At 38.8% G+C, this 23809-nt stretch overlaps 2 protein-coding genes across 5 annotated transcripts; one reads left to right on the top strand and one right to left on the bottom strand.

Moving 5' to 3' along the window:
• Nucleotides 1-1043: 1043 nt before the first annotated feature.
• On the bottom strand, nt 1044-7634 carry LOC114366090 (fructose-bisphosphate aldolase-like). The gene is made up of 4 exons (XM_028322872.1): nt 7530-7634; nt 3785-3901; nt 2925-3016; nt 1044-1142 (listed from the first exon to the last, which is right to left on the bottom strand). Exons 2-4 carry the CDS (start codon nt 3894-3896, stop codon nt 1044-1046), a joined length of 303 nt encoding a protein of 100 aa, XP_028178673.1. The 5' UTR covers nt 3897-3901; nt 7530-7634.
• Nucleotides 7635-9113: 1479 nt separating this feature from the next.
• On the top strand, nt 9114-22832 carry LOC114366092 (fructose-bisphosphate aldolase-like). 4 transcript variants are annotated; one of them, XM_028322876.1, is made up of 9 exons: nt 9114-9190; nt 11071-11192; nt 11678-11769; nt 17499-17673; nt 18170-18373; nt 20919-21034; nt 21364-21463; nt 21966-22165; nt 22707-22832. In XM_028322876.1, the coding sequence occupies exons 2-9, from the start codon at nt 11081-11083 to the stop codon at nt 22797-22799; spliced, it is 1092 nt and encodes a 363-aa protein (XP_028178677.1). In that variant the 5' UTR covers nt 9114-9190; nt 11071-11080; the 3' UTR covers nt 22800-22832. The 4 variants fall into 4 exon arrangements, with proteins under 4 accessions (XP_028178677.1, XP_028178676.1, XP_028178679.1 ...); XM_028322875.1 differs by lacking the exons at nt 11071-11192; nt 11678-11769 and adding exons at nt 15086-15207; nt 15725-15816 and having other exon boundaries at nt 9122-9190; XM_028322878.1 differs by having other exon boundaries at nt 9133-9194.
• The last annotated feature ends 977 nt before the right edge of the window (nt 22833-23809 follow it).

Raw genomic sequence — 23809 nt, 5'->3', positions numbered from 1 at the left:
TTAACTTTTCCTCCGATAAAGAACTGAGCCGGACTCAATTATCAGTGTAACAATTTTATCTTGATTTTTGTACACTTGAATAAGTGAGTTGAGTAGTTATGTTATAGCTTAAAATATTGATACCAAATTATACTGGTAAACCATTGGAAAAAACTTTAAATTAGTTTCTGTAAGAAGTATGTTTATAACTTCATTAAGTGGGTAATTTAAAATAAAATAAAAACTAATAATCAAGTTAAAAATAGAAATTCTAAAATGAAAAGTTTTGGTGAAGAAANATTTGTTCCTCAGAATGTGTTTTACCGTCTCCTCTGACGAGAACTGGACTTTCAGGGGTCTATTTTTTCCTTTTTCAAATTTACCTAAGCGTATCAACCTTTCCGGGTTAGGACATTGTGGATAGATTTCTAGTAAGATTTTCGATGTCTCGCTTTTATCGATTCCTCTTCTTTCTTCTACATTTTCTGTATATTGCTCGGGGATACCCATCATTATGATGTTCTTGCTTCGTATTTCACGTTCTCGAATTTCCATAATTACGTCTTCGCATATCAAATTTGGTGACTGTGAATGCGAATCAGTGGGCTTACTGTTCTTGAGTGCCTTAAGATCTTCCTCAAGGTTTTGTATTTTTTCTTGGGTATTACTGACACTATCTGTAAGATTCGTAATTTGTGTCTTGATATTGTTATTTTCCGTAATCAGAAGCTCAGTTGTGTTTTTTATATCGGTTAGTTGTTCTTTTATTGATGATATATCATTTTTTATTGTGGTTATACCTTCAATTTGTGATCTACCAAATTCTCTCAAAAGTCCCATCATTTCCCTTTTAAATTCATCAAATTGGTGCGTTAAGTCATCATCTGGCTTCTTTCTCCTTCTAGAAGATATATTTCTAGATTCCAGTTCTGAGACGTCGAGTTTTGTTAGATCAAGTTGCGAGCTACTGCTTCCACCTTCAGCATGTACACTATTTGTCGGTGATCGTGTTACACTCATGTTCACTTTCTGATTATATTATCGCTTTGGTTGGATGCGAAGGTTTAGATGCGCGTGCGGCGGATGTTGGCGGGAACAGCCGAGCAGCTCCGACTCGGCGTCTGCTTCTCTCGTTTTAACGCTAGTGAGACACTCGCGAGTAACTATCGAAAGTACACCATATATTCAGCGCGCTAACGTTGTAAACTGATCGTATTATTTATTAATTTTTTGTAGTCAACCAAACACACGTCTGCGTTCTATGCTAGTCGGACAGAAAAAGGTATATATCCTAAATAATTAACATAGGTAGTAATTACACATTGCTATTTTGTGCCACTGCCAAAGTTCACTTTGTTTTTAATAGATATTGCATAACGGCCCTGTTTGTTTAAAACAAGTAAGTAAATACGATAACAAGAATTGTTTGTTCAACGTGATAAAGCGTTCCGGTGTTCGGAACGATATTAATAAATAGATAATTTATTTGCTGTCTATTTACTCTAAGATAGTTTGTAGGTAAGTAAGGGGCCATCCATAAAGTACGTCACACGAATTTCATGATTTTTTGAGCCCCCCTCCGTCCTTGTCACAGGTGGTCACATTTCTGAGACCCCCCCTCCCTAGTGTGACGTCACATGTTTTGAAATTTCACATCGAAAAATTATTAAATTAACAGCAGTTCCAAAATTAGTTTTACTTCCATTTAAATTAAGTACTTTTTTTATGAAATCAACATTATATCAAATAATTGAAATGTGATGTCACGAAACTTAGAACCCCTCCCACCCCTTGTCACACCATGTCACACTTTGTCGACCCCCTCCCCCCCTCTTTACGTGTGACGTACTTTATGGATGACCCCTAAGTTTGTGGTAAGGTAGTCTCTAAGTACTTAATATCGAATCAATCCTTAGTATGAGTTTACATCAAACCAGTGGCGGCGAAGCATGGGTTGGCACCCGGGGCGAATCAGCCCCCCCCCCCCCCCCCCCCCCATTCTTCCCTCCCCCCCCCCCGTCACAATTCCTAAGGCACCCCCTGGTACCCCCAGGATTTTGGGGTTACCTAACGATTCGAAGATTGAAAGACAATCGCACCCCACAGGGGGGGTTTATGTCATGATACGGGGGTATCACATGGTACCGCAAATTTGCCATGCAGATGTGCCAGTGAGTACTAATCTGTGCGACTTGTGTCACCCCCTGATGCTTGGCACCCGGGGCGGACCGCATCAAACGCGCTCACTAGTGACAACGTATGATGAACTCACACTCAGCCCCCTGGATTATTAATTTACCGGTCCGGCCAGCATGGGGGTGTAGACCAAAATAATCTTCTATTTACCTCTAGTAAATTGAACAGGGTACCGAGGTGTAGGCAGGGGAGGGTAGTTTCTCCCATTCCTCCCCCCTTCAAGTGTCTAATAATGGGGAAAAATCTAATCCCCGCCTAAGTCTACCTCCCTGGATCATACTGATCCAGCCTGGGACATACTATCCCTCTCTCCTGGGCCAGACTGTCAGTCCACCCAGGCTGAAAAGCTGGATACGCCAGCGGTTGAGGGTGGTTCTCCTGCAGTGGAGACTAAATGACCTGATAATGAATGATGTCAAGTGACAGAAAAAGAAGCCTCGCTATAAATACATAAAGTATAGATGACCCACGCTGAACTGTCCCGCCAAACTCAATGACAGGGGGGCGCTACCATCGTTCAACTATATGGTTTCCAACATGGCAAAAATCTGAACCAGCGATCCGGTATTGACGGTGGCGCCCCACTGTCAATGTCATCGACAGGACAGTCCAGTATTTTGGAACTATAAGTACATGTTTGTCACACACACAAGAGTTTGATGTTGAATTTCGTAGTCATGTCATGGAAAAAGAAGCCTTGCCTTAATAAACACATAAAGTAAGTTTTACTATAAAAGGTGTCCACTTACCGGGTCAGTGCTGAACAAGAGCTGGCGGTACTTGCGGCGGTTCTCCTCGGTGTTCTCCACGCCGATGTCCTGGAGACGCTTGCCCATGGTTCCTGAGAGCAAAGGTTCAGGTTTGGTTCCATTCAAAGCCATAGATTTTTGGTAAGGAAAGTCAGTTCCAGTCAAAGCAATAGACATTTTGGGAACGAGGAAAGACAATTCAAATATAGTTAAGTCCAATTCCAGTGAAGTAGAACTCAGGAGCCAAAGCCCAAGTTCAGAAATGACACATTAAGTTGGATCTACGTGACTCATTTTAGAAAAATCAGGGTTTTCACCTAAAACCTAAATTACCCTAAAAGGCGGTCAATTCGCGCCGCGACAGGCAGAGGCGACTGAGACAAGAGATAGAAACCGCGACCGTTCATTGACTTGGGTGTCTCGTGACCTTTTTTTACTCAGGAAAATGGCCTATCCATACCTACCTGCCGTGATAACACGTAACAAAGTCAAAGTTTCTTTATTTGTTTAGACTAATAATAGTTCTTACAAATCGTCATTTTGCTCTTAACATGAATTTTGTTTTCAAAGGAGTCACTTGAAAATTACGGATTGATGGTGAAAACGGGCATCAGTCAAGCAATGGCGCGGTCTTTTGTCTTGGACACTTGTCTCTGTCGCGGCGCGAACACAATTTCATTTCAATACACATTCTACGTTCCCTTCGCGTTGGTAATGTGGTGAAGCGAACGCGATGATGACACAACCAGTCAACCTTATTTTGGACTTTGCTGCTTTGTGCTATAGTTCAAACTCGAACCCACATTCTTGATTCAATGGTTAAAGTAAATTAGACTTTAACCCTCTGTGTTAAGACTCACCAGTGGACTCATCGGCAGCGAGGATACCCTTGCCGGGAGCGACGATCGCCTGCGCGATCTTCTTCAGCTCCTCCTGCAACTCGGGGGTCGGGTACTGGAAGTAGGTGCTCATTGTGGCTGTGGACAACAAGATTTATTAGTCAAACAGTCGAGACATGGCTTACGGGACTATTCCCACCTCTCGTTCCCACCACTGCAACTCCTGTGTAGCCAGGATCTACAGCTTGACCGCCACAAAAACCCAACCAATGAAGGTCAAGTTTGTCCCGGGGGAAAGTTAACAGTCGAGACATGACTTGGGTGTACCCTGGATCCGGTCCAGGGGACAGTTTGATACAGGGTACTGGGTAACAGTCAAAGAACAGTCGGTGAACCCTGGTTCCGGCCCAGAGGACAGTAGGTACAATACGGTTTATTAATCTAACAGTCGGAGACAGTCGGTGTACCCTGGTTCCGACCCAGGGGGCAGTACAATACGCTTTATTATCAAACAGTCAGCGACCAGTCAGCTTGGGTGTATCCTAGATCCGGTCCAGGGGGCAGTTTAATCCAGGGGCCGCAAATCAGATATTTTTAGACAAGGTAAGGTAATTATTTCAGAAACCAGTCGATGTACCCTGGATCCAGTCCAGGGGACAGTTTAATCCAGGGGACGCAATGAGATATTTTTAGGCAGGGTAATACGTCAATAGCCTGGAGGCCCGTCAGCATGGGCGTACAGGTTCTGACCCAGGGGAGACGTCTGACCCAGGGGAGACGTCTGATCCAGGGGAACAATCAGATTGTTTTAAGCAGGGTAATGCGTCAATAGTCTGGAGTCCAGTAAGCATGGGTGTACAGGTTCTGACCCAGGGGAGACGTCTGATCCAGGGGAACAATTAGATAAAATATTTTTAAACAGGGTAATGCGTTAATAGTCTGGAGTCCAGTAAGCATGGGTGTACCCTGGTTCTAACCCAGGGGACATTTAATCCAGGGGAAGCAAATCACATTTTTAGGCAGGGTAATACATCAATAGTCTGGAGGCCAGTCAGGATGGGCGTACAGGTTCTGACCCAGGGGAGACGTCTGATCCAGGGGAACAATTAGATAAAATATTTTTAAACAGGGTAATGCGTTAATAGTCTGGAGTCCAGTAAGCATATGTGTACCCTGGTACCGGCCCAGGGGGCAGTTTAATCCAGGGGAAGCAAATCTGATTTTTAGGCAGAGCCATAAATACGTCAATCATCTGGAGGCCAGTCAGCATGGGCGTAAGTACAGGTTCTGACTCAGGGGAGGCAGTCTGATTCAGGGAGGGGCAAATGAGATATTTTTAGGCAGGGTAATACTTTATAATTCAAATAGTCTTGAGAGATCAGTAGGTAAGCATGGGTGTACCCTGGTTCTAGCCCAGAGGAGGCAGTCAAGAAATAAATATGTATGCCCAAAAGCAAAATATTTTTCTAAGAAAAAAAAATTGGAGGTGTGTCTTTAAGGAATAATAATACCTAATTACCCAAACCAGTTTTACAAGTTATCTAGAATAAATTATTCAACATTAGTTTACGTCAGCTGGTGGGTGTGTCTATTAGTGTTGCTGGGTATCGTACAGATAAAATAAGTGACATTTAACTTTTCCTCCGATAAAGAACTGAGCCGGACTCAATTATCAGTGTAACAATTTTATCTTGATTTTTGTACACTTGAATAAGTGAGTTGAGTAATTATGTTATAGCTTAAAATATTGATACCAAATTATACTGGTAAACCATTGGAAAAAGCTTTAAATTAGTTTATGTAAGAAGTATGTTTATAACTTCATTAAGTGGGTAATTTAAAATAAAATAAAAACTAATAATCAAGTTAAAAATAGAAATTCTAAAATTAAAAGTTTTGGTGAAGAGANTGAAGAAATTTTTGAAAAGAAGACTAGTCTCTTACAAGAACTATCTAAGAAGATCATTTCTTCTTTAGAATGGATAATTAAATTAATTCTTAAAAATGGTTTACAGTTTCCTAATCACTTTAAAAGTTTTTGAACTAAGTGTGAAGTAGAAAGAGAGAAGTTCTGACAGAGTAAACATACCCTTGGTTCCAAACCCAGGCATCCATCCTGACTCTGGCGGTCCCTTTTTACCTTTCCCTTTACCCTTTGGTGCCATTGTGATTTGTAAATTTTATCAAAATATAATAAATTGTAAAATTTCACTTAAAAATAAAGGAAAAATCTTATACTCGACATTATAAAACGGTTCTATCAAAAACTCACCAAAACTTATCACTTTGAGCTTGTCAGCAAACTTTCAATTGTTTTGATTTGTTGACAAATTTGAATTTCGAAAAACGGTTTGACAGCTCTAGTGATGCTAAAGAAATTAATGAGCTATTTACTTCTATTTTTTATAACTCAGAAGTAGCTCATTTTTTTTGTATATGAGCCAAAAGAAGGCGTGGTCGGGGGTGGCGGTCGACAGGGAAGGGTAGTTTAAAAAAACATAATGATGTAACGTGAAAAAAGTAATAATCATATTATTAACCTTTATTAATTTCAAACTCTTTTAATAGCTACGAGTTTTGAAAATGCAAGAAATAATATTAAGTAAAATATAACAAAATCTAATGGGTAGATACTTAACTTTTTAAAATTATTTATTTACTTACACACATTCTGTTTTTTAATTTTTTAAAACAGTTTCTTTAAATAATTTAAAATAATATTTTTAAAAACTAATTGCCATGTATGCTATTTCTAATAGTGTAATACGAGCCTGTAAAGCATTTTATAAGCCGTGATAAGATGTTATTGATAGTCATTATTAATAAGATTAAATTTCAGAATGTAGGGGATTCCTTTCTTCAACGTGGACACATTAATTTTTAAATAATTGATGGCTTCATATAAAATCTCCATAAAAAAAGACATTTTTATCACCAATTAAAATAATAATTGGTTGATAAAGAATGACGCCACTCCATTTTCATGAAGCAAAGTCAACCAAGTTCAAGATCAATTGAAACCGCCAAAAACAAGTTAATCAAAAGAGCTTTAATAAATTGCTTAAGGTATAACATGGAAATGAGAAAAGTCGATTTTTGACATTCCAATAAGATTTCCCAAAATAATTTTGATCTAGTAAATTAACCTTTACCAGTTTTCAATGTTGTGTCAAAAGGTGACCTTGAAAGGTCACTGAAAACGACATCTTGGATCGGCACGTAAATATAAAAGAGGGCGTATTTAAAGCTAAATAATGAAATAAAATATATTTTTATAAGTTTGGTACTGAAAAAAAAAGAATTGGACAATCATATTATAAGCAATAATTTCAATTGGTACTAATGACTGATCCACATATTTTGGAATGTCAAGTAGGTATTAAGACCGGTAATATTACCAATATTAAAATAAGATCGTTACCTAATGAAAAAAGCAAAGCATTTGTTTAAATTATTGAATATAAAATAAATAAATTAACCATGAAATCCAAATAAAATGTTATGAAATTCAGTGCACATGAGAAAAAAGAATCATTTTTTTACAATATTATTCATGTGAGATACTGTTCCGGTATATTTTAGATAAAAATATAATATTTCAATACCGACTAATTACGTACAATTTTCTCCAATTGTAACCTATAAAATGATGATTATCACTAACCCAAAGAAATACTCAGCGTATTGCGTAACTTTCCAATCTTAAATACCGTTTTTATAATCATGATAAAAGTAAAACGCAAATAAAAGTAAAAAAACAACTTACTATTGGTAAAAACTATGGAGACAAGACACAGACACTCCCGAACCGCAACTCAGTTGAACTACTGTCAAATTGAGCTAAAACGTAGCGAACGCACAACCCAAAGGTCATTTGAAGGTCTGTCGATACTGATAGGGGATCATTAAAATAGGACGCGATGTGAAGGAGGGCGCCACTTCTAAACAAAGCTGTCATTTTAGTATTGTAATTTTGTAGTTCCAATTTTCACCGCATTCATAAAAACCCAATGTATGGTAAGTGCTGCCATCTGTTAAAAATAAGTCGTACCAAATGATTCGTATGCTATTCATAGAATGCAGTTCCAAGCACACCTACACTTACATTCTGAGTAATAATAATATGTAGTTTCTATATAGAACGACAGATGGCATTTATCAGGCATTCCAAAAAAACTTGTTTATTTTTTATTAATTTTAATAATTTCTAAGTTCATAATTCTAAATTAATTAAAATTAATTTATAATCACTTAATTAAAAAAATACTTATAAGGTATATTTTGTAGTTGTTCTAAAACGAGTACGAATCTTAAAAGATAAAGTTGATAACATTAATTTTATTTCTTTTAAATTATGTAATACTATTTAACCCGTATTATCATTGTAACCTCCCATATCAATCTGAAGAGACATTATAGAGATGGTTAAAGTAGACTCACTATTGGATTTTATTGAAATACCTACTTAGGCTTGAGTTTTGCTGATCGATTGGTAGCGTAGGTAGCGGCACAGAATGAAAATAATTATAAGTAATACTAGTGTAGCGGCCTGCGTCCAGCGCTTCCCTGCTACCTTTACGATGCCATCGGTCCACCTTGTAGGTGGACGTCCCACGCTGCGTTTTCCGGTACGCGGTCTCCATTCCAGAACCTTGCTGCCCCATCGGCCGTCAACGTGGAAAGCATTACGGGAGGCCTATGTTCAGCAGTGGACGTCCTATGGCTGAAATGATGATGATGATGATGATGATGATGATGATGATGAGTTTTGCTGGCTTGACTTATCGAATTCCCGAATCTTTAGTTAACTATTTGAACTAATTAATAATACGATTTAATAGCTACATAAGTATTTTCTGATAAAAGAGCGATTTTAAAAAAAAACTGCTTAGGTACCTAATAAGTACCTACCTACTTGACTGCAGTGTTTAGGATCATGGGATGGGCGTACCCCAGCCCCTAGATTTTTAAGGGGGTATCCCCCGGGTACGCCGATGTTTGGGATCTATGCCTACTGTAGGTAAGAACTAGAAGGCATTTTTTAATTTCAGTAAGGCGGTTATCACACTGCGCCGCGCTCTGCCGCGAAGCGCGGGGCGACAGATTTAATCATTGTATGCAAGTGCCTCAGTTTGTATAGAAAACACGCGCGGCACTTCACACTGACAACGCGTCCGCGCGCGTGATTTTTTATATGAAAATCACGGGCTCCGCGGCAGAGCGCGGCGCAGTGTGATAACCGCCTACAACAAAAATAATATATCTTGGCATTTAGTATTTGTTGTAAATTCTACTGTATCAGTGTGTATTATGTTGATAAAGTTTATCAATGTTTATTAGACTGTCATTAGTCCAATTGAGGCTCTCTCTCAGTGAGCATTATTCTGAGTGAAGACTTAGCATTTATTTTGTGTATTTTGTTTTCATGTAAGTACGTATTTGAATATTCATATGAATTCTTAAGAAAAATTCTGGAGTGGAGGCCACGTACCGGAAAACGCAGTGTGGGACGTTCACCCACAAGGTGGAGTGACGACCTCATAGAAATAGCAGAAAGGCGCTGGATGCAGGCCGCTACCAACCGGGATGTGGAAGTCATTGGGGGAGGCCTATGTTCAGGAGTGGACGACCTGTGGCTGAAATGATGATGATGAAGTACTTACATTTTTAGTAAACTAAGGCTGTATGTATACAACTATGTAATTGTTTTAGCTAGTTTCTTTCTTTCCTAGAAAAGAAAAAAAAAACTTAACCATTTAACATTTTATTCAACCAAAACAATCTTCCTTTATCTACAAAAAGAAAGAAACTAATACAAATTACGAAACCCTGTTTCCTCAGCGAATTTTCGTAGAACATACCCGAATTCAATTCCCCAAGCAGATCCATTCCAATGTGAGTAGACCATCTTCAGCCTGAGAAAATGTGCATCCCTTCCACATCCTCAGGGAGACATCAAGTTCTATAGGCACATTTTTCCCACCTTCCAAATACAAGGGAAATTGCTACCCACTTACAAGCTTGTGGTCCAGTGTGAGCGATGCGATCGCGATCTGCTTTACTAGATAACAAATTTTGTGATCGTTCCTCTGTCTTTTTTTGTACATCAGCACATTTTTAAAATCAAAATGCGCTATTTTATAGCGCCTAAACTATGACAAATACTATACTAACAAGTTTATCACTACTAAAAAGGTGTTGTTTTTTCCCATTCATCAGATACAAGTAAGTAGTTGCTTTTGCGAGTAGTTGCGCCCGTATGAATTTTAATTTGTCAAACAAAGGAAAATTAACTCAATGTAAAATAGATTAATACCTAGGTACCTACTGTAGTTTTTTTATGAAAGACTCACATCATAAATTTAAATAGCACTAGCGACCCGCCCCTGATTTGCACAGAATACATACTTAAAAACCTTCCTCTTGAATCACTCTATCTATTTAAAAAAAACCGCATCAAATCCGTTAAAAACATAGAAACAGACAGACAGGAAAGCGACTTTGTATTATAATGTAAGTAGTGTTGTATTTCAGAACAATTACATTGCGCGTATATTTATATCATTAGCATCGCTCCCACTGGACACTTCCCTAACAAAAGTTATTATTTTGTTTGCGTTTCATACACGACTGGGTCCCGTAGGAGTTCGCCCCGTAAACTTTACACCTGTTCCCGGGGTCCGGTAATTTGATTCCCGTGAAGCTGTATCATTTCTAACCTCGTTTTAGTTGGGTGAAAGGTTTTTCTTGTGATTGGAAAATTATGGGACGTTTTCCGATTGAAATTATAAAAATAACTTATGCTATGAACGCTTATGCGGGAAGGCGCTGGATGCAGGCCGCTACCAACCGTGCGATGTGGAAGTCATTGGGGGAGGCCTATGTTCAGCAGTGGACGTCCTGTGGCTGAAATGATGATGATGATGATGATGCTATGAACACTATTAAAACCAAGAGAAAATTAAAAGTTCCAGTCATAAATTATCATAATAATCATAATCATATATAATATCTTTATTGCTTCATGTGGTACAAACAATTATCTACATTGTACAATAGGTTCAGTGCCATAAAACATTGTTTTGAATAAAATTATCTCGTAAACATTATCAATAACTTATGGTAACTTAGCTAAGCTGTATAATGGTCGAGTGTGGTTCTTTAAAATTTTTGCTTCGAAGATTATTTATTATCAAGTTTTTTTGGATAGATAAACTTGTGTCTCTTTTATCCAAATACCTACAAATAACAGCTGAAATGATTTTTTCACTAATATTATTTTCATCTTTATTATGCTTCTATTTCAGATCCTTCAGAATGACCACCGACTTTTCATACCCAACTCCTGAGCTGCAGGCCGAGCTGAAGAAGACTGCTGAAGCCATCGTCGCTCCTGGCAAAGGCATCCTGGCTGTTGATGAGGCTAATGGTAAGAGAATGCCAGCAAAGGTTTGCGGAATGTTTACGGGCTTACAAAATACCAACTGACTGTAAATTATATCATCATTTCAGTTGCAGGACAGGTCTCCAAAAATCATTTCCAGATTGACCGGTTTTTAGCAGCGCCTTCCTGCTACTTTTATGAGGTCGTCAGTCCGTTGTGACTGTATAATACTGCATAGATCTTTGACCAAGGGTTGTGCTAAGACTCAGGCAAGGTGAACACTTTTATAGTTGCTAATCAGGTAGTGTTGTGTAGAGTGTGAGGCCCGACCACAACATATCGGTCGATTAGCCCTGTAAGAGAAGAATTCTAGCACGCTATTACGTCTCAGGAATCAATCCTCTTTGAGAGCCTTCCACAGCATCATGGTATTCTTTGTCCTTTTAGCTACTCGGCTCCTTAATCACGACGTGGCACTTCGAGTAGAAGTTCTGTACATACCTTTCTCCTAATATAATGTACGTTTCTAGATGGCATCGGCAAACTCCTGGCTGCTGTGGGATTGGAGAACACAGAAAACAACAGGAGGATATATCGCCAGCTCTTGTTCACTTCAGACAAGGTAAGTTTGAGTTTGTCTCTACGGAGGCTCCAAATCAAATCATAAATCCAAATTATTATAATAAGCACCTATATTTTCATTTTGGATACTTACTAATTTATAGGTATGGACCAACCCAGTCTCATGCAGTTACCCATAATTTGTAACGTGGTAGGTGCTGTGCGGAGATCGAACCCGCGACCTCTGATGTAGAGTTCTAAACTATTCAACCAAATCCATTTTTAAAGAAAACAATAATTCCAGGGAAATATATTACACCAGTCCCTAAAAAATGCGTGGTGTTCAGGTGTTAATACAAAAAGTTCCTAAAATACGACCATCATGGGGACAAATAAAAAAGTTTGCCAGTTCCAAAGAAAAGAAACTGTGCACGAAAACGCCCCGAAAGAGTCGCTTCTTTTGTTAAATAATAAAAGGGATATCCTTAAGGGCTTATTCTGAATGGGAGTTGGTTTTTAGGCCACCTGGTTTCCTAATGTAAGAATGTACGAGCAGTACGAGCATTGTTCTTGTGGATGCAAGCAGTTAGGGACTTTATTCTTAGTCAGATTATTTTTTTGCTATACGAATTTCTTATGATCGATGATTGGTCTGTTAAGGTCTAAGTGGGTCAATTTCCCAAACACATTTTTTGAGCGGCGTAGCTGAAAATCATATGTTTTTTATGACATAGAACTTTGATTTTTTTTTACACGAAAATATACAGAGGTTACATTTTGAGGACAACATTATTAATGAGTATTTTCTTTTACAAATTCGACAAAAAATAATTGAACTAAGCGTTTCTAATTTTGGTGCAGTGTCCACATCCTTAATTTCNTAAGCTAGCTTCGCCCAATAGAGAAAAGTGTTCGCAAGAGACTCTTGCGAACACTTTCGAGCCTTGGTTCTGCTCTATCGCCTCTTTAATACTATTTGTATTAAAGTTGCGAACATCATGTTGCAAGGACTTCCATATCTGTCTATTGAGCTGCCGATGTGCCTTAGCGTCTCGGAGAGGCGCAGAGACATTGAAGGTCGTTCTGCTATAACGTTGAGGGTAAGGAATCCCTATGGATCCCTAGGGAGAGATCCCTATTACAGTTTTATTGTTTTTGGATTATTTTGATATTCATTTCGATGTTGGTTCTTTCAATTGTATTTCAATGTTATGTTATAGGAATCTGATGTTGATGGTTACCATACCAATTTGTTAAAAATTTATAAGTATTAAATAAGTAGGTATTTTCTAGTATTATTTAACAATTTTACAGATTTTGACTAAAATTGCATTGACAAAACAAATAAAATAAAATGAATAAATCAACATTTAGGTCCATAAAAGTGTGGCAAAATTAAACAAGTGTACTTATTCAATGGAAATATTCGTTTTTGTAATACCTTGGTTGAGGCAAAACTAAATAAGTGACATACAAAAACTAAATAACTGCAACTTAGTTGTAAAATACGGTTGTGGCAAAACTAAATAATTACATTTTTATTTTTTTATTTAAAATAATACAAAGTAACATCATCGAATACTATTGAATTAATAAAGGTAAATTTGCTGTATAAAATATCAAAAGACCTACAGTAAAATATTTTAACCCTTAAAAGTTATCGCCATTTTTAACGAAAAAAAACACAAAAACGTGAATATCTCGCAACTTTGGTTTTGTCAGTTATTTAATTCTGCCACGACGGTGACGACTGATGTTAAGTGAGATGCAGTCTAGGATGGTACATAATATTATTATCTGCGCTGTAAGGGCTTATTTATTCTCGCCTTGAAAATACCCGTAGGTATGTTACAGAAACTCGACTTATGCCCGTTTTCACCATCAATCCCTAATTTTTAGGTGAAAATTCCTGTTATGTGTTACCATAGGGGTCACTTTAAAATTAGGGATTGATGGTGAAAATGGGCATTATTCCTTGAAATAAGTATACCTACTCTAGTTAGACATTTATATTTGAGACAGATTTAAATTCGTCATCTACTAGTTAGACACATTTTTGTAGCTAAATAACGTTTCAAAAACCTAGGATGCTATATTAATGTTTTTTAGCTGATAGGTATGTATAGTAAAGCTTTTCTTCTACTTATCGTATGCGGTAGAGGTTGATGTTACAAGGTAATGATCGATAAATTATCTGCTATAAGAACTAAATATACTTACTTTAGAAGCGATTAGATTATTTCTTAGTTTGCTTACGACCTCATTTAACTGTTCATTAACATGTTTGCGCGTACAATAATATCACTAGCATCGCTCCCACTGGACACTTCCCTAACAAGTTATTATTTTGTTTGCGTTTCATACACGACTGGGTCCCGTAGGAGTTCGCCCCGTAAACTTTACACCTGTTCCCGGGGTTCGGTAATTTGATTCCCGTGAAGCTGTATCATTTCTAACCTCGTTTGATTTGGGTGAAGGTTTTTCTTGTGATTGGAAAATTATGGGACGTTTTCCGATTGAAATTATAAAAATAACTTATGCTATGAACGCTTATGCGGGAAGGCGCTGGATGCAGGCCGCTACCAACCGTGCGATGTGGAAGTCTTTGGGGGAGGCCTATGTTCAGCAGTGGACGTCCTGTGGCTGAAATGATGATGATGATGATGATGCTATGAACACTATTAAAACCAAGAGAAAATTAAAAGTTCCAGTCATAAATTATCATAATAATGATAATCTTATATAATATCTTTATTGCTTCATGTGGTAAAAACAATTATCTACATTGTACAATAGGTTCAGTGCCATAAAACATTGTTTTGAATAAAATTATCTCGTAAACACTATCAATAACTTATGGTTACTTAGCTAAGCTGTATAATGGTCGAGTGTGGTTCTTTAAAATGTTTGCTTCGAAGATTATAATATTATCAATACTCAATAATCAATACTCAATATTTTATTGCATCCATTATGTACTTAAAATTATAACATTATGGGCCCTGTAGGGCACGGCAATTAGGAGAGAGGAGGACCACCCTAGATCAACCGAAAGATGTCAGAAGTTCTTCTTTTCAGCCAAATGACGTCCACTGCTGGACAAAGGCCTCCCCCAAGGTTTTCCACAATGAACGGTCCTGCGCTGCCCGCATCCAGGCTCTTCCCGCGACCTTTACCAGATCGTCGGTCCACCTAGTAGGAGGCCTGCCCACGCTACGTCTTCCAGCCCGTGTCTTCGCCATGTCAGAAGTTAGAGCCTTTTTATCAAGCTTTTTTAGCTAGACAAACTTCTCTCTTTTAGCCAAATACCTACAAATAACAGCTGAAATACTCTTTTCACTAATATTTTTTTCATATTTATTATGCTTCTATTTCAGATCCTTCAGAATGACCACCTACTTCTCATACCTAACTCCTGAGCTGCAGGCCGAGCTGAAGAAAACTGCTGAAGCCATCGTCGCTCCTGGCAAAGGCATCCTGGCTGTTGATGAGGCTAATGGTAATAGAATGCCAGCAAAGGTTTGCGGAATGTTTACGGGCTTACAAAATACCAGCTGACTGTAAATTGTATCATCATTTCAGTTGCAGGACAGGTCTCCAAAAATGATTTCCAGATTGACCGGTTTTTAGCGGCCTGCATCCAGCGCCTTCCTGTTACTTTTATGAGGTCGTCAGTCCGTTGTGACAGTATAATACTGCATAGATCTTTGACCAAGGGTTGTGCTATGACTCAGGCAAGGTGAACACTTTTATCGTTGCTAATCAGGTAGTGTTGTGTAGAGTGTGAGGCCCGGCCACAAAATATCGGTCAATTAGCCGTGTAAGAGAAGAATTCTAGCACGCTATTACGTCTCAGGAATCAATCCTCTTTAAAAGCCTTCCACAGCATCATGGTATTCTTTGTCCTTTTAGCTACTCGGCCGGCTCCTTAATCACGACGTGGCACCTTTCGAGTAGAAGTTCTGTACTTATTCCTTTCTCGTACTACGTTTACATATTATAATGTACGTTTCTAGATGGCATCGGAAAACTCCTGGCTGCTGTAGGATTGGAGAACACAGAAAACAACAGGAGGAGGTATCGCCAGCTCTTGTTCACTTCAGACAAGGTAACTTTGACTTTGTCTCTACGCGGAGGCTCCAAATCAAATCATAGATCTAAATTATTATAATAAGCACCTATATTTTCATTTTGGATACTTACTAATTTATAGGTATGGACCAACCCAGTATCATGCAGGTATTCATAATTCGTAGAGAAACGTGGTACTGTGGTGCTATGCGGAGATCGAACCCGCGACCTCTGATGTATAGTTCGAAACTATTCAACCAAATCCCTTTTTAATGAAAACAATAATTCCAGGGCAATATATTAAACCAGTCCCTAAAAATGCGTGGTGTTCAGGTGTTAATACAAAAAGTTCCTAAAATACGGCCATCATGGGGACAAATAAAAAAGTTTGCCAGTTCCAAAGAAAAGAAACTGTGCACGAAAACGCCCCGAAAGAGTCGCTTCTTTTGTTAAATAATAAAAGGGATATCCTTAAGGGCTTATTCTGAATGGGAGTTGGTTTTTAGGCCACCTGGTTTCCTAATGTAAGAATGTACGAGCAGTACGAGCATTGTTCTTGTGGATGCAAGCAGTTAGGGACTTTATTCTTAGTCAGATTATTTTTTTGCTATACGAATTTCTTATGATCGATGATTGGTCTGTTAAGGTCTAAGTATATCCTGATTCTGCACAGCATGTCGATGGAAATTCAATTAAATTCCAAATCACAACTTTTCAAAAAGAACAAATCATGTTGGCATAAATATAGTTTTTAATTTCAATCATTGATCTTCTTTACTTAGTTGTTTACTAGGGAATATTTACAAAATAATCTTAATTGATTTAAAAAAAATTGTGTGCTCTTAATTTTGATCCAAAATCATAAATTGATTTCGCACATTACAGCATTGATTTATTTAGCAGAATACGGATCTTCGACATTTTTATGCACGGGTTCCCTCCACGGAACCTTCATTTGGAATAAGTACTTTAAATGTTTGTATACTGATGAAGGAACCACTTACCAAACAAAAACATTGTAATAGGGCTGGATTTGGAATCTCATTATTTATTCATTAGTATCTTATGTTTAAGTAGCTATAGGGTCAGATTTGACCCAGAACAACCCTTCGTTGGATTTCCATCACAAATAGACATGAAATGCTACTTATTAAGAAGTAAAAAATCTTACATGGGCGTATCCAGAAGTCAGGCAGAGCAGCTGCCAACCAAGTTTCGTAGTTAAATGTCTAAGCACACCAACCAAAATCTAGTAAAAGAACTCGGTCTGTCAGAAAATCTGAACACTCCTGCCAGTTAATGAGCCATGGTAGCTCTTTTTCTCCTTATTCGTTTCGCACTTGATCACGTTGCGTTGAGGCGTCCATGGTAGCTCTTTTTGTTTCGTTCTTGATCACATTGAGGCGGTCACTTGGTGAGGCGTTCACAAAGTGGACCGACAACATCATAAATGTAGCAGGAAGGCGCTGGACGCTGGCCGCTACCAATCGATCAGCGTGGAAATCATTGGGGGAGGCCTTTGTTCAGCAGTCGGCGTCCTATGGCTGAAATGATGATGATGATGTTCACTCGATTGACCTGCCACGCGATCGGGTTCCATGGCTTTATTGGCAAATTTCATTTAATTTGCTTGTGGTCTCAGTAACCCTCAAGATAAAGAAAACAAAATACTGTAAATCTCAAAAAGACAGACATTAATTTCTACTTGAAATTTTTCAGGCTCTCTCCGACCACATATCCGCCGTGATTCTCTTCGATGAGACGGTCTACCAGAAGACTGACGATGGCCAGTCCTTCATCGAGGTGTTGCAGAAGAAGAACATCATCCCCGGCATCAAGGTTGACAAGGATGTGGTGCCTCTGTTCTTGTCTGAAGACGAGGTGACCACCCAAGGTATGGCTCAGGTTTATGAAAACTTCTTTATAGAGGTTTAAGTAAGCTTAAACAAGTGACAGATAAAAAAATCGTTCAAAGAGGCTTAATTATCCTCAATATTTTATTTTTATCCATAAAGAGGTATATCTCTTGTATCCTATATGTATAAATAGGTATCCTGCATCTCACCTAATGGAAAGTGATGATCAGGCCCAAGGTGGAAACGAGTTTCAGCCAGAATCCTAAACCACAGAGGAACTGGCTATCTTTCTTCCACCAACTGCCAGAACACTTGCAACAACGCTGATAACACTACTGCTATGCAGATTTAGGTAAGATGGTGGTATCTATCCAGGTGGACTTAGAACAAGCTGTGCCTCGAACTAAACCAAGCAGATAATGTTGCCCCTACTGAGAATCGAATCCAAATTCTTGGTCTGAAGCAGATGATATTACCACTAGTTCACAGTTTATTGATATCAACTTGTCCCTTTAACAATATTTATTATTCCAGGTCTTGACGACTTGGCCACTCGCTGCGCTGAGTACAAGAAGCAAGGGTGCCGATTCGCCAAGTGGCGGTGTCCACTGAAGATCGGAGCCCACACTCCTTCAGACCAGGCCATAAATGACACTGCCCATATCCTGGCCAGATACGCCTCGATATGCCAGAGCCAGGGGCTGGTGCCGATTGTGGAGCCAGATGTGCTGTTAGATGGTAAGCTTAGGCAAGATCATTATTGCCATGAGATCATTTATTTAGTATCCACTGCAAGAGCATGTGGCACGACCCTCTCTAATACACTCGGAATCAAATAAATCGCACCTCCCGCGACAAGCACTTATCAAACGTATGCATCCCCACTTCCCACCATCGTTGGTACCATTTGAAAGCCTAGTTCTAAGCTTCATTTCATTAAAGGAAAGGTTTTTACCCCAAAAATGTGTCTTTACAAGGATCCAGAGTCACTTCTTCAAAAAATAGGTAGTCACGCTATAGCCATTTTTTATGACTATAAAACTGTTAAGTTGGGATTAATCGCTATCCATCTGTTAAAGAGGACACGTGAGATCTTTATTTGGTTTTATAACCATAAAAATTGGTCTAATTGATCCCAGAGGTGAGCCCAAAGTGAGGTCTATTTTCAAGTCACATTTATGGTATATGTTAATCACTTATTTAGAAATGAAATGTATTTTTCTTTAAGGATATTTATTGGGCTTTCAAATAACACCAATATTGTTGGGGTACCATGATTGTGTCAGAAGAAAATCCTTAAGGAAGGTGCGGTTTATTTGATGTTGAGTGTATATATTTTTTTGTATCTCACCGATGGTAAGTGATGATCAGGCCGAAGGTGAAACCCAACCAGTGATATACACAAATATGTGTAGAGGATTTGGCCCATTCTGGTCTACTGTTGAGGAGGCCTGATTTTAGCATTTGTTCTTCGTAAGTCTCCTTTTAGCATATTTATCGTTAAGATAGTCAATGTTCGTGCATAAATTAACTTCTAGTAATAACGGTCGATGGAGTATCACAATAATATTTTAAATACCTACTCTTACTAAAGATGTTAATAATTTAAAAAGGTCGTATTCATAAAATCATTTATAAGTAACCCTCACACTTGTGGGTCAAATAATGTTTATTACGAGTTAAGTAAGCTCCTATTAAAACTGCCCTGTCATTTTATAACTATTACCGCTGCCATTTACGGTCATATAATATTTACCACAAACCAATGAGTCCTATCATGGTAAAATTGAACAGTAAAGCATCTTCGAGATTGGGACCACTAGTTTTTTATAACAACGGGGAAGTTTTTGGACTGCACCTCCATAATCGTCATCATTTCAGGCACCTGACGTCCACTGCTGAACATAGGCCTCCCCCAATGATTTCCACATCGCACGGTTGGTAGCGGCCTGCATCCAGCGCCTTCCTGCTACCTTTCTCAGGTCGCCGGTCCACCTTGTGGACTGCACCTTATGGAAAGTAATAATCAGGGTTCAAACAAACTTGACCTTCATTGGTTGGGTTTTATGGCGGTCAAGCTGTAGATCCTGGCTGCACAGGAGTTGCAGTGGTGGAAACGAGAGGTGGAAATAGTCCCGTTAATCAGGGTTTCCAGAATTCTGAACCGCCATTTTATCTCCAACTGCCGAAAAAGTATGTCGTTAACATTGTTGTTACAGAATAAACTAACCAACTAATTATTTTTGAGATTCTGAATGCAAGATACGCTCTATTTAGCAAAATCTGGAGTCCACCCACAAGGTGCACAGACCTCATAAATATAGCAGGAAGGTGCTGGATGCAGGCCACTACCAGTCAGCCAGTCGAAAAATCATTGGGGGTGGCTTTATGTTCAGCAGTAGACGTTTTATGTGGCTGAAATGATTTTTTTTAAATATTTAGCTATTTATATTGCACAAATTACTAATAGTCCCGTTAGCCTCTTGTTTTAAATAAGCTTGTGTTACGAGTGGGCTCACCACAATGGTCGAGCGGTGGTGGGATTTGAACCCGCGTTCCTCGGATCTCGAGTCGGCCAGTCCGACCACTTCACCGTTGGGCTATCGTGGCTATCAATGATGATACGGTGTATAAAATTCTATTTGGTATTCTTGATGTTCCTTTTTACTATGACCCTATTAAGTGCCACGTCGATCCAGCTAGAGTATTAATTACTGGCGAACTAATTATAATGGCTTCGAGATCATTTATTCATCATTTGGTCACAATCGTACTAGGCTATACTGACCCTTAAATCAATGAAGATAAAGTTCAGAACAGACTGTTCATTTAACTCATCGATTTTGCCTGAACCTGAATGTATCGGAAACATGGTATTTGATAGAATGATTATCAATTTCTGATAATAGTTAATTTTGAATTCAAAGTGCGTCATAATCAATTTCAATTAAGTACATTAAATCCCTACGATCATGTTTGTGCGCCATCATCATCATCATCATCAGCATAAAATATACCAATGCTGAAAATTGTGGACATAAGCCTCATCTAATAATGCACCCAACTCTGCTACATAAGTTTTTGTAAATATTTACTCTATATTTTATTTAAAAACCTCCCACTAGGTGGACCGACGATCTATTATAGGTCGCAAGTACCTGGATGAGGGCAGCGCAGGACCATACATTGTTGTAATCCACGGGAGAGGCCTTTGTCCAGCAGTGGACGTCATTTGGCTGAAACGATCTTTCCTTTGATATTCTCCAAATTTTTTCTTTACCAGGTGACCATGACATTGTGAGGACTCAGAAGGTGACAGAGGTAGTTCTTGCAGCAGTCTACAAAGCACTGAATGACCACCATGTGTACCTTGAGGGTACTTTGCTGAAGCCTAACATGGTAAGTTTCAAACCAACCATATGCCTGAAATTATGATGATGATGTACACACCATAGAAAATCACAGACCCATAGAAGCAGATATGAAAAAGCACACATTTTTTTGTGCGGGGGATCGAACCTACGATCTCTAGTAAAGTAGTTCGGTACATAGTTATTCTGCACTTTAATACACAGTAAAATTAATTTTCCTCTACATTCTAGATCTTTACAAATAAAAAATATTACCCCAGATTGCGGGAGACTAGCATTTGCTCGTGGTTAGATATTTAAAGACCTGTAACATATTTCGATAGTGTTATCCATTTTACAAGTCGAATCTTCTTTCAGGTAACTCCTGGTCAGGGCTATACCCCTAAAAGTACTCCAGAAGAAATTGCAGCAGCGACTGTCACTGCGTTTCTGAGGAGTATTCCAGCTGCTGTACCTGGTAAATAACATCTTAATTCGTCTCTATTACTACTTACTAGCGGTCGCTTGCGACTTCGTACACGTGGATCCCGTTTTACCCCCTTAGGGGCCCGTTCCCGTGGGAATTTCGTGAATTCCTTTCTTAGTGCACCTCTACGGTACCTAAGCTACGTCCCTTTCAAATTTCTGTGTGCCTAACGTTTAGCCGTTTAGGCTGTGCGTTGATTTGTCAGTCAGTCAGTTTCTCCTTTTATTTATTAATATATATATTTAGATAACTCTGTAGTATAGTCAAAGATTTGGAAACCATCCATCAGAATGTTTGAGGTTCTCTTATGGTAAAAATCAACAGTTGCTAGTTACAAGTTTGGTTTGTACAAGCAATTTGGAATCGGGCAGTGTCTATCAGACAAATGTACCCAAGACCTTCAGTTTAAATATACATAGAAAAAGGCAAAGTCTTATTGAGTGACACGGCATCATCTATGAAATCATTTAGTAATCATCGACTCTACCACCAGGCATTACGTTCCTCTCCGGTGGCCAGTCTGAAGAAGAAGCAACCCTGAACCTGAACGCCATCAACAAGGTCCAGATGAAGAAACCCTGGACTCTGACCTTCAGTTACGGGCGAGCTCTCCAAGCTTCCGTCTGGAAGACCTGGGCTGGAAAAGATGTCAATGTGAAGAAGGCGCAAGAAGAATTGTTGAAAAGGGCCAAGGTAATGAACTTTTTCAGTTACTGTCCCCACATAAGTAAGCTCCTTTTGTCCCCAGTAAGTCGCAGAGAAAACTGGCAGCGTCAATATTGTACTTTGAACTGTTTTTATATTATTTTGATTTAATTCTGAAGGTCCATAGCATTATCAGCCTGGAAAGGCATCAACACCGTATCACTTTTCGCCGCTCTGTCAACCACGAGGCAAGACGTTTACGTTACAGTGCGGTTATGTGTGCGTTGCAGTACGGAGTTTCATACAAAGAATACTGACCGCCTCAAGTTGATACCTATTATCCGTTTATTTACGATCCGTTTCCGGGTTGATAAGTGCTTCGTTATAGCGGGTTCCATGATAGCCAGCTTTTTCCATGGGACACAATTGGCCTTCACTGGTATTGGTGCTCAATCAGTCGATCCTTGTTGTTCAGGAGTAGGTAGCAGCAGTGGTAACGAGAGGTGGGAGTGAGAAGAGTCCCGTATCCTGGCTTTTTATTAAGATAATAAATAGATGAAGTTTAAGAAAATGTTATTGATTGTTACAGGCTAACGGTCTGGCATCTTTGGGAAGGTACGATGGTTCACTGACATCAGCTGCAGGGGCCAAGTCCAACTTTAGCGCGAATCATACTTATTAATGATAGAGCAATGTAAAAAGTCAATATATAAAAGAAAGTCGTGTTAGTTACTCCACTTATAACTCAAGAACGGCTGAACCGATTTAGCTGAAAATTGTCAGGGAGGTAGTTTAGAGCCAGGAGAAGGACATAGGATACTTTTTATCCCGTTCGAAATAAAAAAAAAGTCTGCTTATTTATTGCCATTAAGGCGGAAAAAAGTTCGCCGGGTCAGCTAGTTGTAAATAAAAATCAACATTTTCGAACGTATCAATGTACTCGTAATAATTTTAAGAACATAAATATAATACTCAATTGTTTATTGCATAACCACATTCACATTAGGTCTTACAATTTAGGCAGTTATACAATATGGACCCAGTTAGGGCACAGCAACTTTAGAAAGAAGGCAGAACGATGATCTTAATTTTCAAAATAAATTACTAATGCACAGATTGTCGTCGTGTTCGAACTTACGCCCGTATTCATAAACGATGCTTGGTTAACTGATGCCACAACGACGTATTCCATTTAGAGCACCCGCCCAAATAGCACCTGCACGAATAGAACCCACACGAATAGCACCTGGCCTATTCCACTTAGAGTCTTAGAACTTTCGATATTTTGGGCAGGCACTATTCGTGGAATTAAAATATTTTTATTTCAATAGGTGCTCTAAGTGGAATAAGTTGCCACAACCACCTTTTTTCTAGAGATCACCCTACGTTTTCCAAATGAAAACATTTTAGGAGGCAATTTTTGTTTCATTAGCCTTTTCTGGAATCATTAATTTAACATTAATCCAAAATTAATAATTTCCAACAAGCAGCTTTTATGCTAGATTACAAATGATATACAGCCAAAGTTCAAGCACCAAGCAGAACTTTGCCTGGGTGCTAACTGGAGCGTGTCTAGATCTAGACCGTCTTTATCCGCAACTTCGGCTGCTACGAAACTTGGCCTGCGACTTGCATAATGCATACTTATGTAGGTAAGTATTGGCCATATTATCTTACATTACATTAGGAGAC

The sequence above is a fragment of the Ostrinia furnacalis genome, unplaced genomic scaffold (genome assembly GCF_004193835.3).
Source record: "Ostrinia furnacalis isolate ACB-3 unplaced genomic scaffold, ASM419383v2 OfSCF0534, whole genome shotgun sequence".
NCBI classification, from domain to species: Eukaryota; Metazoa; Arthropoda; class Insecta; order Lepidoptera; family Crambidae; genus Ostrinia; species Ostrinia furnacalis.
This window is presented reverse-complemented; position numbering and strand designations above follow the sequence as displayed.

Coding starts and splice junctions, on each gene's coding strand:
- LOC114366092 (XM_028322876.1), top strand. CDS start 11,081: ATGACCACCGACTTTTCATACCCAACTCCTGAGCTGCAGGCCGAGCTG. Junction 17,674..18,169: donor AGACGAGGTGACCACCCAAG/GTATGGCTCAGG, acceptor TTATTATTCCAG/GTCTTGACGACTTGGCCACT. Junction 21,035..21,363: donor CTTTGCTGAAGCCTAACATG/GTAAGTTTCAAA, acceptor ATCTTCTTTCAG/GTAACTCCTGGTCAGGGCTA.
- LOC114366090 (XM_028322872.1), bottom strand. CDS start 3,896: ATGAGCACCTACTTCCAGTACCCGACCCCCGAGTTGCAGGAGGAGCTG. Junction 3,017..3,784: donor CGCTGCCGATGAGTCCACTG/GTGAGTCTTAAC, acceptor CTTTGCTCTCAG/GAACCATGGGCAAGCGTCTC. Junction 1,143..2,924: donor TCTTGTTCAGCACTGACCCG/GTAAGTGGACAC, acceptor TACTTTCGATAG/TTACTCGCGAGTGTCTCACT.